This window comes from Mesoplodon densirostris, chromosome 2 (assembly GCF_025265405.1).
Source record: "Mesoplodon densirostris isolate mMesDen1 chromosome 2, mMesDen1 primary haplotype, whole genome shotgun sequence".
Lineage (NCBI taxonomy): Eukaryota > Metazoa > Chordata > Mammalia > Artiodactyla > Ziphiidae > Mesoplodon > Mesoplodon densirostris.
Genome location: NC_082662.1, coordinates 49,533,710 through 49,550,097, shown reverse-complemented (window position 1 = coordinate 49,550,097; position 16,388 = coordinate 49,533,710). Strand labels below are relative to the sequence as shown.

General features: G+C 44.9%; 1 protein-coding gene across 1 annotated transcript in view; it reads left to right on the top strand.

The window, feature by feature from the left end:
- C8B (complement C8 beta chain) overlaps positions 1-13,718 on the top strand; it is a 40,975-nt gene extending 27,257 nt beyond the window's left edge. Inside the window, exons 10-12 of the mRNA XM_060084038.1 lie at positions 8,770-8,923; positions 11,133-11,201; positions 13,360-13,718. Coding sequence (XP_059940021.1) covers positions 8,770-8,923; positions 11,133-11,201; positions 13,360-13,511 — 375 coding nt within the window. The 3' untranslated portion in view covers positions 13,512-13,718. The remainder of the gene's footprint in view (positions 1-8,769; positions 8,924-11,132; positions 11,202-13,359) is intronic.
- Positions 13,719-16,388: the final 2,670 nt, after the last annotated feature.

The following is a 16,388-nucleotide window of genomic DNA, read 5'->3' as shown; positions in this document are numbered from 1 at the left end:
TGGGAATCACTCATTCAGTTATTTGTTCATTTAAACATTCATTCATGCAACCAACAAATTGTAGCTGAGTTTCTGTGATGTGATAGGAACTAAGGCACTGGAGGAAAACAGAGGAGGGTGCAAGGATGAAAAGTACAGTCTGTGCTGAACAGTAAGATGCTTGCGTGCATTATTATCTTACAGGCAGCATAATACATCATGGTAAATCACTAACATGTTTTGGGCACCTACTATGTTCATGATACTCTGCCAAGGACTTTAGGAATGTTATTTCATCTAATTCTCATGAGTCTGCGAATTAACTATGCTTAATTTTGTGGCTGATAAAAATCAAGGTCGCCAAGGTTGCATCCACCTGTGACTGCTCAAGAGTCTCTATTAGGTCCAGACCTGAGAATTTTACCTCTTCCCTCCCCTCCTGTGGGTTTGGTAAATAGAAGATAATGATCCCAACCACCTGTCACCCAAACCACAGCAGTTTTGCAGCCTTAAACTAAAAAGACGTTTGCTAGAACAAGACTGTCATACAAATCAGCAGTGGTAGGTCCTTGCCTGTGGGGACTTCAGCACGGTGTCCATGTCACATCTTACACTGTCCTCTTCTTGCCATTGTCTGTACAGTCATTGATGGTCCAACATCCACCCTCCCGGAGATTTACTGTTGCAGCCAAGGAGAGGAGTTAAGAGGCTGGAGCTCTGATGAGGGGCTCTGCAGTTACCAACCCTGGCAGTTTTCCAATGTCTTTATTTATATGTCAAATGCACAGTTTCTCCAGAACAAGAAGGCTGCCATTCATTCCTTTCCTCTGCTGCTTATTCAGTAGTGACACTTAGGGTACAGTTGCTGGCAAGCATCAAGAAAGATAAAGTCAGCCATAGCTTGCAGGCAGCTCCAGAGAGATCTGGGATTGGCTGATGGCACGGTGACATTGGTTGGTATCACAGACGGGCACGGGAGAGAACAGAGTTCATGAGAAAATAGATCCCTGGTCTTTGCTTTTTACTTATATCTTACCTGAATCTTTTTTTAAACTTACAGTTAATGGATTGCCCTGGTTACCTATCTAAATAGGTTGGAAGTGCCAGCCTGGGCATTGGGAATGTCGAGTGTCCAGCAGCATGTGATATGATATGGGATGTGTGTTTTGTGTGTACGTGTGTGTGTGTGTGAGAGAGAGAGGGAGGGAGGGAGGGAGGGAGGGAGGGAGAGGGAGAGAGAGAGAGCACACACATGTTAGCGTGCTAAGCATCTCAAACAGACCTGCCACCATTCTCAGAGATACAGCACTTTACTGAAGGCACAGAGAGGCTTCCCAGCATGTATGTGATGCCCTGGAAAGTATCGTATCCACTATCAGTGTAACGTTGTGAGAGGCTGTGGAGGCTGAAAGGGGAAAGAGATCAGAGAATGAGAGATGTTTCCAGCGGTGGAGGAGGTGAATTTGTTGAAGGTTTTATGCACTTCTTCTGTACATCGCTAACCTGAGTTGGAAACATCTATTGTGGGCATGGACTCTTTCTGGCAAGAGAAAACTGCATATGACTTCACATTATCTCAAAATAATTCTCAGCAGAGTGAGCTTACCAGGTTGGAGCAGCAGTTGCCTTCCAGGAGGGCAGAGACCACTCGATAAGGAACTCCTAGACACAGAGTGTTGGCCAAGGCTTGTGTACATAAGCGAGTCTTGAAGATCAAGATCTGAAAACACTGTTCCTATAGGAGCCGGGTAGGCAGAAAGAGAGACCACAGAAGAGCCCATTCACAGTGTTTAGTGGTGAACTTTGGTTACAGAGAGATGGCTCTTTGTTCAAAGAAGAGGTGGAGAAAGCAATGGACATACATAAAGAGAACTTGGAACACAAAATATTGAAATTACATTCAAGATAAAGAAGACAAGGGACTTCCCTGGTGGCACAGTGGTTAAGAATCCGCCTGCCAATGCAGGGGACATGGGTTCGATCCCTGGTCCGGGAAGATCCCACATGCCGCAGAGCAACTAAGCCTGTGTGCTGCAACTACTGAGCCTGCGCTCTAGAGTCTGTGAGCCACAACTACTGAGCCCGTGTGCCACAACTACTGAAGCCCGTGTGTCTAAAGCCCATGCTCCACAACAAGAGAAGCCACCACAGTGAGAAGCCCACACACCGCAACAAAGAGTAGCCCCTGCTCAACGCAACTAGAGAAAGTGTATGCGCAGCAATGAAGACCCAACACAACCAAAAATAAATAAATAAAATAAAAATTTTTGTTAATTTTAAAAAGATAAAGACAAGCATACATCTAAAAATAGAAGTAAATTTTAGAATATATTTGCTTTGTGGTTATAATAAAATTAAGGAAAATAAGGAATTTATGAAATAAAAAATAGAAGCTGAGATGTGTAGACACTAATCAGATGAAAGGGGAAATGGCTGAATGTAGAAAGCCAGAAGCACAGTAGTAGAATCAAAAACTACATTGGAAACTATAAAGAACAGAATTGACGCTGCAGAAAATTGAGTCAGTGATGTGGAAGGTGCTATAAAAATGTTTCTGTAATGCAGAAGCAAAAGACAAAGAGATTAAAGCAATGATACAAAAGAAATATGATGGACAGAGAGTACAGAAGTGGAAATCTAAAAACCAAAGACTTCTTCCTGAGAAAGATCCAGGATTAAATGTGAAGATGCAGTAATCAAGCACATAATAAGGGAAACTTCCCTGAGCTGATAATGCAAAATGAACAGCTCATTGAAAAGGAGGTAAAAGTACTGAAGATAAAACAATACTGAGACACATTGTGGTGAAATTTTTGACTTTGAGGAACAAATAGATCCTACAAAAATAAAAGTCGTACTGGTCTTAGAATTCTTCACAGTGCTAAATGCCTAAAGATTATGGAGTGACAACCACAAGATCTTGAAGGAAAAAGCTTGTGGCCCAGTGAAATGGTCATTAAGGGATGAAAAAATCCCCAAGACATTCTGAGATATTAAAGGAGTCACATAGAGGATTGCCAGATTTAGCACTCGAAAATGCAGGATGTCCAGTTAATTCTGAACTTCAGACAAATAAGGAATTTTTTTTTAGGATAAGCATCTTTCAAATATTTCATGGGATATACACTAAAAAATTATTTGTTGTTTATCTGAAATTCCATTTTAACTGGGCGTTCTGTATTTGACTGGCAACCCTAGTCACAAAGCCTACCATCCATGTACATTTCTATAGTGGTCGAGGTGCTAGGTTGTGGTCTGGGATTCAGGCTGATGGAGAAGCCATGGTAAGGAGCTTGGCATGGTTAATCATAGAAGAGAAAATACAGTAGTGAGTGATTCATCTAGAGGTCAGGAGAACCTAGGTTATGCAGCAGTGAAACACCCCCAAATCTCAATGACTTAGTTCAACAAAAGTTTATTGCTCAATCACACATCACGTCCAAAGTGTATTGGTGAGGGATCTTTTCTGAATGTCTCTCAGGGATCCAGGTGATGGAGGCTTTATCTTGTCCTGTTCTCCCAAGAGCACCAGAGCAGTGGTAAGGGAATGGGAAAAGTCACCACACTCTGCTCCCAAAGCTTCAGCCTGGAAGGGGCGTTCCCTCTGCTCACCTTTCACTGCTCAGAAAAAGTCGCATTGCAAACCTGCCCTTAAGGATGGTTCAGGGAAAAACAGCCCTGCCAAGTGCCCAGAAGGAAAAGAAGCTTATATATTTGGTAAACAGTGACAATGACCATCACACCTTACTAAAGCAACTTATTTAAAGATTCCCTAAAAGCAAATTACTCTGATTAAGAGAAGGTTTTGGGGCCTCCCTGGTGGCGCAAGTGGTTGAGAGTCCGCCTGCCGATGCAGGGGATACGGGTTCGTGCCCCGGTCTGGGAGGATCCCATATGCCGCGGAGCGGCTGGGCCCGTGAGCCATGGCCACTGAGCCTGCGCGTCCGGAGCCTGCGCGTCCGGAGCCTGTGCTCCGCAACGGGGGAGGCCACAACAGTGAGAGGCCCGCATACCGCAAAAAAAAAAAAAAAAAAAAAGAGAAGGTTTTGTGTTTTTCTTTAACTTTTAATTTTATATTGGAGTATAGTTGATTAACAATGTTGTGTTAGTTTCAGGTGTACAGCAGAGTGATTCAGTTATAATGCAGATGCTTTGGTAGCATGACCTGGTAAGATAATGTCAGACTTAGAATGCCAGATCTCCCTGGAAAAAATAAATTCTGAATTCTAAATAAGGAGACCCATAAGTGTAATTAAATGGAAATAACACAACAAAATAATTTTGCCACACATGAAATCTTTCATGTGTAAGGAATGATACAATTTATAAGAAACATATCTTAAAGGAAATAGACAACTCTCAGAAGAACTCAGATGATAAATATGCAAAATTTTAACTTCTCTAGGAAAATGAAAATTAAAGTAAAAATACAGTATTCTTTTTCTTTTAATTTTTTAAAATTTATTTATTTATTTGGCTGCGTTTGGGTCTTCGTTGCTGCCTGCGGGCTTTCTCTAGTTGTGGCGAGCAGGGGCTACTCTTGGTTGCAGTGCGCGGGCTTCTCATTGCGGTGGCTTCTCTTGTTGTGGAGCACGGGCTCTAGGCACATGGGCTTCAGTAATTGCGGTACATGGGCTCAGTAGTTGTGGCTCGTGGGCTCTAGAGCACAGACTCAATAGTTGTGGGGCACAGGCTTAGCTGCTCTGCAGCACATGGGATCTTCCTGGACCAGGGCTCGAACCCATGTCCCCTGCATTGGCAGGCGGATTCTTTTTTTTTTTTTTAATATCTTTATTGGGGTAAAATTGCTTTACAATGGTGTGTTAGTTTCTGCTTTATAATAAAGTGAATCAGCTATACATATACATATCTCCCCATATCCCCTCCCTCTTGCGTCTCCCTCCCACCCTCCCTATCCCACGCCTCTAGGTGGTCACAAAGCACCAAGCTGATCTCCCTGTGCTATGCAGCTGCCTTCCACTAGCTATCTATTTTACATTTGGTAGTGTATATATGTCCATGCCACTCTCCACTCTTGGCCGGTGGATTCTTAACCACTGTGCCACCAGGGAAGTCCCCAGTATTCTTTTTTACCTGTCAAATTAATGATGATTAAAATCTGTAATACTCAGTGTCCTTGGGAGCGATGAGATGGGAACTTTTATATGATGAAACGGGAATATAAATTGGTACAACCCTTTAGGAAAAGAATTTAACTGTATATATCCAACACATTAAAAATGTTTATAACTTTTGATTCAATATCCCTAAATGGAAGAATCAACTAAAGAAATCATTTAAAAAGTTGGTAAAGATGTATCTATAAAGACATGCCTCATTTTATGTTACTGTAATCCTTTTCCGAAGTTTCAGTTACTCATGGTCAACTGTGGTCTGAAAATATTAAATGGCAAACTCCAGAAAGAAACAACTTACGTTTTCAATTGCATGCCATTCTGAGTAGTGTGATGAAATCTCACACTGTCCTGCTCCATCCCCACCTGGGATCCCCAACCGTCAGCATCATCTGCTCCTGACATCCAGCCATTGACATGATCATGGTTCAGTGATCTAGCACCACCCAAAGTAGATGCTCCTTTTGATGATACATCAACAGTAGCCTAACACTATGTCACAAATCCTATGTCATTCACCTCACTTCAACTCATCACCTAAGCACTTTATGATCTCACGTCATCACAAGTAGAAGGGTAAGTATAGTACAATCAGATATTTTGAGAGAGAGAGAGAGAAACAGAGAGACAGAGACAGAGCACATTCACATAACTTTTATTACAGTGTATTATTATATCGTTCTATTTTATTTTTAGTTATTGTTGTTAATCTCTTACTGTGCCTAATTTATAAATTAAACTTTATCGTAGTATATGTGTATAGGAAAAAACATAGTATATGTTGAGTTTGGTCCTATTCATGGTTTTGGGCATCCACTGGGGGTTTTGGAAAGTATCCCAGCTGGTAAAGGAGGACAACCATATTTGTAGTAGCAAAAGGAAAAAGAAAAATGGAAACAACCTAAAGATTCAATAACAGGGGTTGAGTTGAATACAGTGTAGTTCACCAATACAACAGGATACTCAGTAGCCATAAAAAACCATTTTATCAAGGATTATTGAATGGCATGGGAAAATGTCATTCAATAATATATGATGTTAAGTGAAAAAAGTGGAATGTAAAACTTCACTTTTCTTATGCCACCAATTTGGTATGAATATCTGTCCATCTACCTATCCAAAAATATATACTGAAAGGATACAAACCACGATGGTAACAATTCAAATCTTCCACCCTCCGCTTACTCACTGTGACTCTGGCCAATCTCATTAACTTTTCTGTGTCTCAGCTTTGCCATCTGTAAAGTGGGGATACAGAAGTCTACCTGACTCATAAGACTGTTGTGAAGATTAAGTGAGATAACATACGTATTTAGTTCAATAATTCACTAATTAATGGTAACTATGACAATAATTATTTGTTATCGTTAAGAACAGCAGTCACCAGGGTCCATTATAGAGAACTGCATGGAGTTTCATAGACAGCACCCACCATCTCTGTGCAGCAATATGATCAATAAAATTTCCACAAGATCAGGTGTGCTAAGGACCCAATGATCAATGTGAGTAGTTGGGATTTTGTGTTTTGGGGAAAGATGGGCAAGAAAGGAGGAGGAAGGAAAGGAGGGGGAGAGGGAGGGAAGAAGAGGACAAAAGAGAGAAAAAGAAAAACAGGAAAAAAAGAACCAGCAAACCAAAAAAGGGACAAATGAGCCATATTAAGTTAAAAATGGAGCTGGGGAGGGAACCCTGCAGAATTGCTGCCAAGTTCCAAGGCAAGCCATCATAGAGAACCCTGGGATAGAGGTTGGAAATGGGAATAATCGCCATTTCTATCACCAGTCATCATGTGATGAAATAAAACACAGATTTGGTTTAGTTAGTAGGAAAAAACCTACAGATTTGGGGTTAGAATCCTGGCAATGCGCTTTTATGAGTTCTTTGACTTTGCTCAAGTTACTTAACGCTCACCTGAAATGGGGCTAGTAATGGCTCCTCTGTGAGGATGAAGTGGGATCATATGTGTAAGTCACCAGCACAGCTCTCGGCACACAGTATACGTGGACGGTTTATTCCGGTTCTGCCACTGACCTACTCTGTTTCCTGAGCAGATCTCCGTACTGGTAGAAAAATGCTTGGGGGGTTAAAGGCAGACTTTCAAGGTGCTCTGGCAGGAAGAGCAAGCTGTTGGAGGAGCTCATCGTGGGTGTACAACAATCCCCCATGTAGCCCCGCCCTCCCATGTGTGGCCAGCAGGCTGGGCCATTCTGCAGACAGCCTCTGGATCAATTCACTGACCACAAAACGGTCAGACACTGGGACCACCAAGGGGCCTTGCTTTGCCCGCTGGAGTGAAGGTCAGCATCGGATGCATTAAGAAATGGAAGCAATTTTCTTCCCACTGGAGGCTTCTATTAGGCGTGATTACCTGCATTTAGACAGACCCTAAAGGCTCCAGGGCCAGATTAGGGCAGGATCACAAACAAAACCTGGAGAGGAACCTGGCCCTGGAGCTGAAACTCGAGCCAAGAGGCTCTGACCATGTTTAACTACCTCTTTGGACTTTGCCTCTGTTTTTCTAAGCCCGCAAACACTACCACATCTCTCTGTGGCTTCCAGCTCTCAAACCCTGCTGTGCCCACTGAGAGCATCACTCACCCTGCTCGCCACACCCTTGCCTCCATGCCAGTGCTATTGCCCTAATGAGACCTCCCATCCCCGTTTCATTCTTCCACCCACTTTTTTTTTTTTTTTTTGCGGTACGTGGGCCTCTCACTGTTGTGGCCTCTCACTGTTGTGGAGCACAGCCTCCGGACACGCAGGCTCAGCGGCCATGGCTCACGGGCCCAGCTGCTCCGCGGCATGTGGGATCTTCCCGGACCGGGGCACGAACCCGTGTCTCCTGCATCGGCAGGCTGACTCTCAACCACTGCACCACCAGGGAAGTCCCTTACACCCACTTTTATTAGCGGCCCTCACTAAGCTTTGGGCGGGACCCTGGAGACACAGCTGAGCAGTATACAGGTCTGATCTCCAGGAGCTTACAATCTACTTAGAGAAGAAGGAAAAAGGACTTCAACCCGAGACGCTGACCACAAAGGAGCAAAGAGGTAGAATTTGCATCAGATGAGGTAGTATAGACAGTATTCTGAGCGTTTCATGGTGGGAAGGTGTTCTGTGGAGCTCGGGAATGGCTCCCTAATGGTGGCTCTCGCATGCCACGAAGGATTTTCACAGGTTTGGTTGGGGGCGGGGATGGGGAGTCACCTTGGAACAATGCTCCCATGATACTTTCAAAGAGTTGCTTGCAAACCGCCACCCCTTCCCAACCAAAAACAGATTAACTAGCCGCCCCTCTCTACCCATTACAAGTTACCACTGTTACCTGTAACCACTGTGTATCTGTTAGTACTTTTGTCTCTGTCTCTAGATTCTGAGTTTCTTGGGAGTGGGGATTTTATCTTACTCATGACTTATGCTTCATGCCTGACACTTAGAAGGTATTCAGCAAGTGTTTGTTGACCTGAACTCGAATGAGCTTATTTGTGGATATTGGGTGGGGTGGGAATGAGAAAGGGTAGGGCATCCATCCAGTTGCATATGAATCCACTGTGGTCTGCATGCAGCAAACCTGCGCATTCCCGTAGAGCCTTGCTTCATGTTTCTACGTGATGAATGTTTTCTGTTGAAATAAACGCCTTTGCTCCCTTCCCAGGCAGAGCCTCTGTACGAACTGGTGACCGCCACGGACTTCGCCTATTCCAGCACAGTGAAGCAGAACATGAAGCGGGCCTTGGAGGAGTTTCAGAAGGAAGTCAGCTCCTGCCAGTGTGCTCCCTGCCAGGGGAACGGAGTCCCTGTCCTGAAAGGTACCGTTTCCAGCGCCGCTTGTGGCAGGCGTCATCTGGAGGGGCTGGCTCTGGGGCCAGAACACGTGATCAAATCCACACACCCTCCAGAGGCGTGTTTCTAGATCAGGGTTTCGTGTGTATATCCAGGGCAATTTCCAGGTCATTCCCCAGTCCTCTGCCTCAGGCCCCAGGGATGTCATAAAGCTCCCTTCTTTTTCTCAGAGGAAAGAATATAAGCGCCCCTCCCCCCTTCCCCCGGCCATTTGGAGCCTCTTAAAGATGAGCTTCTCCACCTTGACTGGGCATTAGAACCACTGGAGATCTTTAGAACTACCGATGCTCAGTCCCCAAATGTGATCATTACGTGAGACTCTCTAGAGAAGAGACCCTCATCAGGATGGCTAAACCCTCTTCTCTCCGGGTAGTTCTAATCTGTGGCCGGGCTGTGACTCACCATGGAGCACCACCTCCCTGGAGCACAGTGAAGTAGGGTTGGACCAAGGAGATGGCTGCACTCGGGTACTACTTATGGCAAGGCACCTGATGTCCTCTCAGGCTGCACCTGAGAATCACCCAGGGAGCTTTGCACAAACACGAAACCCTGGGCCTCAGCCCAAAATAGTTAAAGCAAATCACTGGGATTGGCCTCTGAAAAAAAAAAGCCTAGCAGATAATTCGTTGTAGAGTGAGGGCTGGGAAGCTGTTCTACAGGTGAATTCACTGACAGACAGGATCCATGATTTTGCCAAGCTTTTAGACTAGCAGGAGAGCTAGCCTTGACCCGAGGGTTGCGCTGAAATGCACCAGTGTTAGAACCGGTGTTAGTCTGACTATCTCCCAGGAAGTCAGAATGCAGGCATCTAGAACAGGCTGCTCTGGCCATCGGGATGCCTAGGTTCTAGCCACAAGGGACACATGGATGACAGCAGCATTAAACTGAAGGCAGGAGCAGGCTGAGACTGTGTGGTCTGTAACAAGGAGTGGGGACGGACTCTGGGACTCTGTCCTGGTCAAAGAAGAGGCCCTCCCTGGGCTGAGCAGGGAAAACACCTTGTGCATATCCTGACCAATACATGGTGAGACGATTGGGGGATGGGGGGGCGTGGCATGGATGGCCCACTAGAACTTGATTGCTAACTTGAGGGTCACATCCGGGGTCACTGCATGGGGCAGGGCAAACGTGAGAGAGGCTGGGGCCTGGGATCTTCTGCTCCTGTTGTGATGGGCTAAGAAAGAGTCCGGTCCAGCATGATGCCAAAACAGGGCATCAAGAGCAGCTGGGTACAGTATATCCCAGCCCAGGGAGCCAGCAGGACTTGAGGCAGAACCCACATGGTTGGAGCAAACTCAACAGAGGAGACACGACAGAAGATCTGTTCTCAGGGAGAAAGATTCCACCTGCCTAGCTGAGATGGAGGGATGTGTGTCTAGCTTCTCAGATGGGATGGAAATGAGCAAAGCAGATGTAAGTGACAGCCTAAGAATGGGAAATTCTGCCTGAGGACCAGGACCTGTAAGTGAGGGTCAGTTCAGCAGGAAGTGGGATCCATTCACCGGCACCAGGTTTTGATCTAGGGGTGCTGAAATCCCCCTTGCCTTGTGTGTAACTTGGACCTAGAGACTGGGACCCACTGGAGGCTTTACGTTGGAGGTGATGGAGAAAAGGAAGCCAGAGGCTGGAATGCCGACAGGGCCCAGCCTATAAAGGACAGTCCTGTAAAGAGAGTTTGTGTGATTCAGGTGAGAGAAGCTCCAGGGTGACATGTGACAGATTAACATAAGGAGTAACCTCCCAAATGTCAGAACTGGCCTAAGGTAGCATGAGACATCTAAGGATAGTGAGTTCCCCATCACTAGAGATGTTCAAGCAGAGACTAGACAATTACTTGTGGTAAAATTGAGCATCAATGACCATTGGCCCCAGGGACTTCAATAATGTAGCTTCTGACCCCCAAAACCAATGTCTAGGTCAAAGGTCAGCTAATGGGTAATTTTCCTCAACAACTCGACATCATTCCCTGTGGTGGAATAAACACCCTTTCATGAACAAAGGACCCTCAGGAAAGGAGTGGGTATTCTTGGCACTGAACCTTCTTATTTCAAACCATTCAATTAAACATTTGCCCTATTTTAACCTAATGGAAAAGCCATGATGTGGAGGGAGGGGTGAAGTCTAGGAGCTCTTACTTCAGGTGGTATGATTCATACTGTCTCTGCATCTTCTCAGGAACACGCTGTGACTGCATCTGTCCTGCTGGATTCCAAGGCCCTGCCTGTGAGATCACCAATCGGAAAAGTAAGGAGTCTGTGAGAGTTGGTTGGGGAAGGGAAGTCTAGGGAAGTCCAGAGAATAATTCAAAAGAGCAAGAGCAAAGTCGGGGAGAGGGCTAGGGAGCTGGACACTATGAAACTTGAGATCCATCTTGACTCCTGATTTTATATTTTATTATTTTCACAACTGAGAGTGCTCCATGTTACAGGACTGCTAATGCATGGCCTCTTCGAGTCATCTCTTTGAATCATTTTGGAATGTTTATCTTTTTTTTATATAGTGAACTCCTATTCAGCCCTCAAAACCCAACACAGATGCCCCTTGTTCTGTAAAAATTATTCTCATCCAAGAAGAATTAATTTCTCCTGTGGGATCCCATAGGACTTCAAACATGTATCTATTACAGCTCTTAGCACATTCTGTTTGGGGTTGTGTGTGTCTACCTCCCCTGCGTCTGTGAGTAGGGATCATGTCCCATTTACCTATGGGTCCTCAGATTCCCACACAGTTGCTGCAGTTGAATTAATAACTGAATGACTGGACTACGATGAAGATCTCTTCCAGTTCTCAGATTCTTTAGCCGGTTTATTTTCTAAGAATTCTTAGCACTGCCTCCCCCCACCCCCAGCTCCTCCCCTTTCTTTTCCTTTCTGTGACTTTTTTGGTGATACTGTTAAAAAAGGAAATGGCACATCCAATAAAAACACCAAACATTTATTAAGCAGTCCACTATGTACCAGGCACCTCGCTGAGGGCTTGGACTCAGTGTGGGTTCAAATTCCATCTCCATCATATAATAGCAAATTACTTGACCTCTTCGTGCCTTAATTTCCTCATCTGTAAAATGGAGATGATGATATTAACTACCTCATAGAGTTGTCTTAAGTCTCTCATGAGGCATATAAAGCACTTGGAAGGATGCCTAACCCATCGTAAGAGCAAAATAAGTATCGGTTAGTTGGTTTTAGAGCAAAATAAATAGTGTTACTTTATATTTCACATATATTCAATCCTTTCATCCTCACAACAACCTCATGAAGTAGATACTGTCAATACCCCCATTTTATAGAGGAAACTGAGGTTCAGTGGGTGGCTAGCTAACTTGCCCAATGGTCACACAGTTAGTAGGTGTGGGGACCCAGGTTCAGGTCCAGTGAGTCTGACTCTGTAACCTTTGCTCTTGGTGCCTTCTCTGCTCCTCTCTTCAGCAAAGTGCTCAAGGGTGTCTCCACTCCCTCTCCTGCTACATCTAAACCAGGCCCCCCACAGTGACCTGCCCAGTAAGAGTGTAATGGCACAGCCACAGGATTTCCACTGCTTGGAGGAGACCTTGGAAACCTCCCACTCCAGCTATCTCATTTTATCAATGGGGAGGCCCAGAGATACCAAGTAATGTACCCAGAACTACACTGCAAGTTAGAGGCTCAGCCAGACCTGTGATCTATCATGGTGGATGTGATTGATTATTCGCCAGTCTCATCAACAACCAGAAATCCTCAAGGGAAAGGCAAATGTCAGGGAGGGTAGAGCACAGTGTTATTACTTCATTTAAAACGCACAACGGCCACATAGATAACAGAGCTCCCGCTTGATACACTGAGAAGAAGTAAACTATCCAGCATCCTATAGCTGGGAAGTGTCTAAGCTGGAAACTATTCATTTATTCCACTAATATGGACTCAGGGACTCCTATGTGCCAATTTAGGTGCTGGGGTTCAGTGGTGAGCAAATCAGATTATAGTTCCTGTCATCATGGAGATTGCTCTTTAGAAAGACAGACCAACATCATTTGACTTGTCCCAGAAATACATTTAAAGTTTCAACTGGAACTGCTACAAAATGCTCTGAGAGCTTAAAATATGAAGTAGTGATGGGGAGTCAGGGATCAGGGAAGGTTTCCTTGCAGAAATAACACTTAAACTGAGATCTGAAGGGTGAATAGGATTGACCAGATGAATAGAGGAGGGAAGTGTATTTGGGGCAAGGAGAACAGTGTGTGCAAAGGCCCTGTGGTGGAAGGGAACATGGTGAGCCAATGGCCTGAAGAAAGGACAGTGGACTGGAGTGGGGAGATCAGAGATTCAGACTCTCAAAACCCTAGGGTTTATACACCTTACCCCTCCTATAGGGCACCAGAGTGTCATAAGGGCTAATTAATGTTCATTGACCTTCTTTCTTATAGATGTCCCCATTGATGGGAAGTGGAATTGCTGGTCAAACTGGTCTCCGTGTTCTGGAGGACATAAAACAAGACAAAGGCAGTGCAACAATCCACCTCCTCAAAATAGGGGCAGCCCCTGCTTGGGCCCTGCTTCCGAAACACTTAACTGTTAAGGAGGGGAAATCATCTAGCAGGTGATGCTACTGTGGGCTGCACACAACAAGGAATCAGGCCAGCTCACCCCCCATGCCTGCTCCCATCTGGAGCTGGCCCAAGGTGGAGCGCTGTGCCATTCAGAATGTTTAAAATAAAGATATTACTTGTAAAATACACACTGATTTGAACAAATAGTAAGTTAAACAGTAATTATAGTCTCCTGAAGGGCTTAGGCATCCTGGTAATCTTTATTTTGCTCATCTCTACAGTTTTATTTCACTCCCATTTACTACCAGCCAGGAACTGTGTTGGGAGCTGTCCGTGTGAAAGTCCCACAATCCACCACTGACCTGCGCATAGTAGGTGCCCAATAATGAATCCATGAATAGGTATTAAATTGTTCCTGTCTTGAGGAGCACACTGTCTCATTCAATGTCAATTGGCAATTGGCAGTTCATATTTATTGAATGATTAGTGTGTGCCGGCCACAGTGCTCTCAGTGCATTCATTCATTCATTCCATCCTCATGACAGCCTTATAAGGTGGATGCTTTATTAGTCTATTAAGCCGCAGGAGAATCAGCTTAGAAGAGTTAAGTGACTTGTCCAAAGTTATGCAGCTAAGGAGTTGGGGGGCTGGGCTGCAAACCTGGGCACTCAAGCTCTAGGGTTTTAAACCCTTTTCTTTTAAATTTTTATTTATTTGTTTGTTTGTTTATTTTTGGCTGCATTGGGTCTTCATTGCTATGCATGGGCTTTCTCTAGTTGCTGCAAACGGGGGCTACTCTTTGTTGCAGTGCGCGGGCTTCTCATTGTGGTGACTTCTCTTGTTGCAGAGCACAGGCTCTAGGCGTGCGGTATCAGTAGTTGTGGCTTGCGGGCTCTAGAGCACAGGCTCAGTAGTTGTGGTGCATTGGACTAGTTGCTCCGCGGCATGTGGGATCTTCCCGGACCAGGGATCAAACTCTGTGTCCCCTGCATTGACAGGATTCTTAACCACTGCACCACCAGGGAAGTCCCCAGGGTTTTAAACTCTTAACTGTGATGCTCCTTTCCTCTCAAAATTGGACCTTGGATCAACAAAGAACTTTTTATGAAATAAAATGTAGAAGGTGGTGTCTGTGTGTGTGTGTGTGTGTGTGTGTGTGTGTGTGAGTGAGATTGACAAATCGCCACCCACTGCATCACAAAGAGAGTGGATCTGGGTTCCTCAGCTTCTTTTGATGCTGAGCACAGGAAGCAAGTGGTTGTTCTGGTACAGAGCTGAATTGTTGTGACATGAGTGGGTGCCTGGAGGAGATGCTGAGCTGGAGACTAGAGCCACGGAAATTGATCACTGAATGAGAGCCAGTTTAAAAAGAAAGAAAGAAAAAGAGGAGGGGTTGTGATGGCTGGAAGAGGAAATACATCAGGAGATGATCAAGCTGATGGCTGTGGGTCAGTGGGCAATCTAAACCTTCCCTACCTCTGTACGTTGTGCTCCGCTCACTCATGCTTTTGTGCAAATCCCATTTGGGGAGGGAGGTACTGAAAGATGAGAACAAGAGGGCAGTTGATCTTTACGTTACTAAAATCCAAAATATTTTTATTTTTTAGATTGAGTCAAGTGATCTTTTAAGCTTTGTTGCTCACATTCATTCCTTCTCATTAAAACATCCCTGAATATTTTCTTTGCTCTTGGGCACTTCCTGTCGGATCACATAACTTCATGTGAATTTGTTGAAATCAGATTGGTGGGGGAAAAAAACAGTTGGTTGAAGGTGAATTGATTCATCCTATGCATTTTTAACCGATTTGTTTTTGGCCACATCATCTGCTGTAAGTTTGCTGCTGGGCTGGGTGCTGAGACCCAAGACCATAACACATCCATGACACCAAAGCACAGGTCACCAACACCCACCAGTCTGGCCGCCCATCTCTCTGGAATTGAGTCAATAGAACAACCATGGAAGGAGCTGATTCTTTACTTCTTAGGGGTTGCTGCAGCCAGGATGGCGATTCTGTCTGCCTTCCTGCATCCCCTTGTCCCCTGCCATTGAGCAGACGGGTCCGGGCCCTTGTTAAGATTAATATTATTGCTTTGCCGTCGCTGTTATTTCAATAGGCTAATCCAATAATGTTTTATCTCTTTCATTATACCGAGGCCATATAATTTTCTTACGTTATAATCTATCTTCTTTTAAGATTCCCCAGAGATGGGGAAGAGAGGTTCTGTCTTGGGTTGATGGGAGGCTCCCGTGAAGCCGACACGAGCACGTCGAAGCCAGCGCCGCCAAATTAAATTCTGAATCTCAATCACGGCCACCGCTTCTAATGGGAAATTTGAGTTGATTATGGAGATGACAATGCAGGTTCACGTTTATTGCATTTAGCAGAAATTGTTTATCCTATTAAATATGGTCTTGAAGGAGAGACAATTGAATTGCCGAGCACCGGTGAATACCAGGGTGACGTCCAGGCATGGCTAAACTGTGTAATAATTATATTCTTATTTGTGGGCTGAACTTCCCCTCGTGGCTCTTTTTGAAAACAAATGCATTTAGGAGGAGGCTGAAACACAATGTAAGAATTAAACAAAATAAATGCAAACTGTGCTTTTGGAAAACTTTGGCAATTGTAGCTTGCACCGGTGTCCCCGTGAAGGAGCTGCGGCATCCGTGGGGCGCGGGCCAGGCAGTGTCATGTGGCAGTGGTCCTGGAAGCTTGAACACAGCGCAGGATACCTGGGTGTGGGAGGGTTTTGTGTCTGAGAGCATGAATCTCTGAAATGCTGGGAGCTCTGCGGTTTGCTTGATGTCTGGGCCGGGAGTTCTGTGTCTACCACTCCCTTCCTGTGTGACCTTGGGATAATAATATAACTTCTGTGGGAATAATAAGTATTATAATTATTTTCAC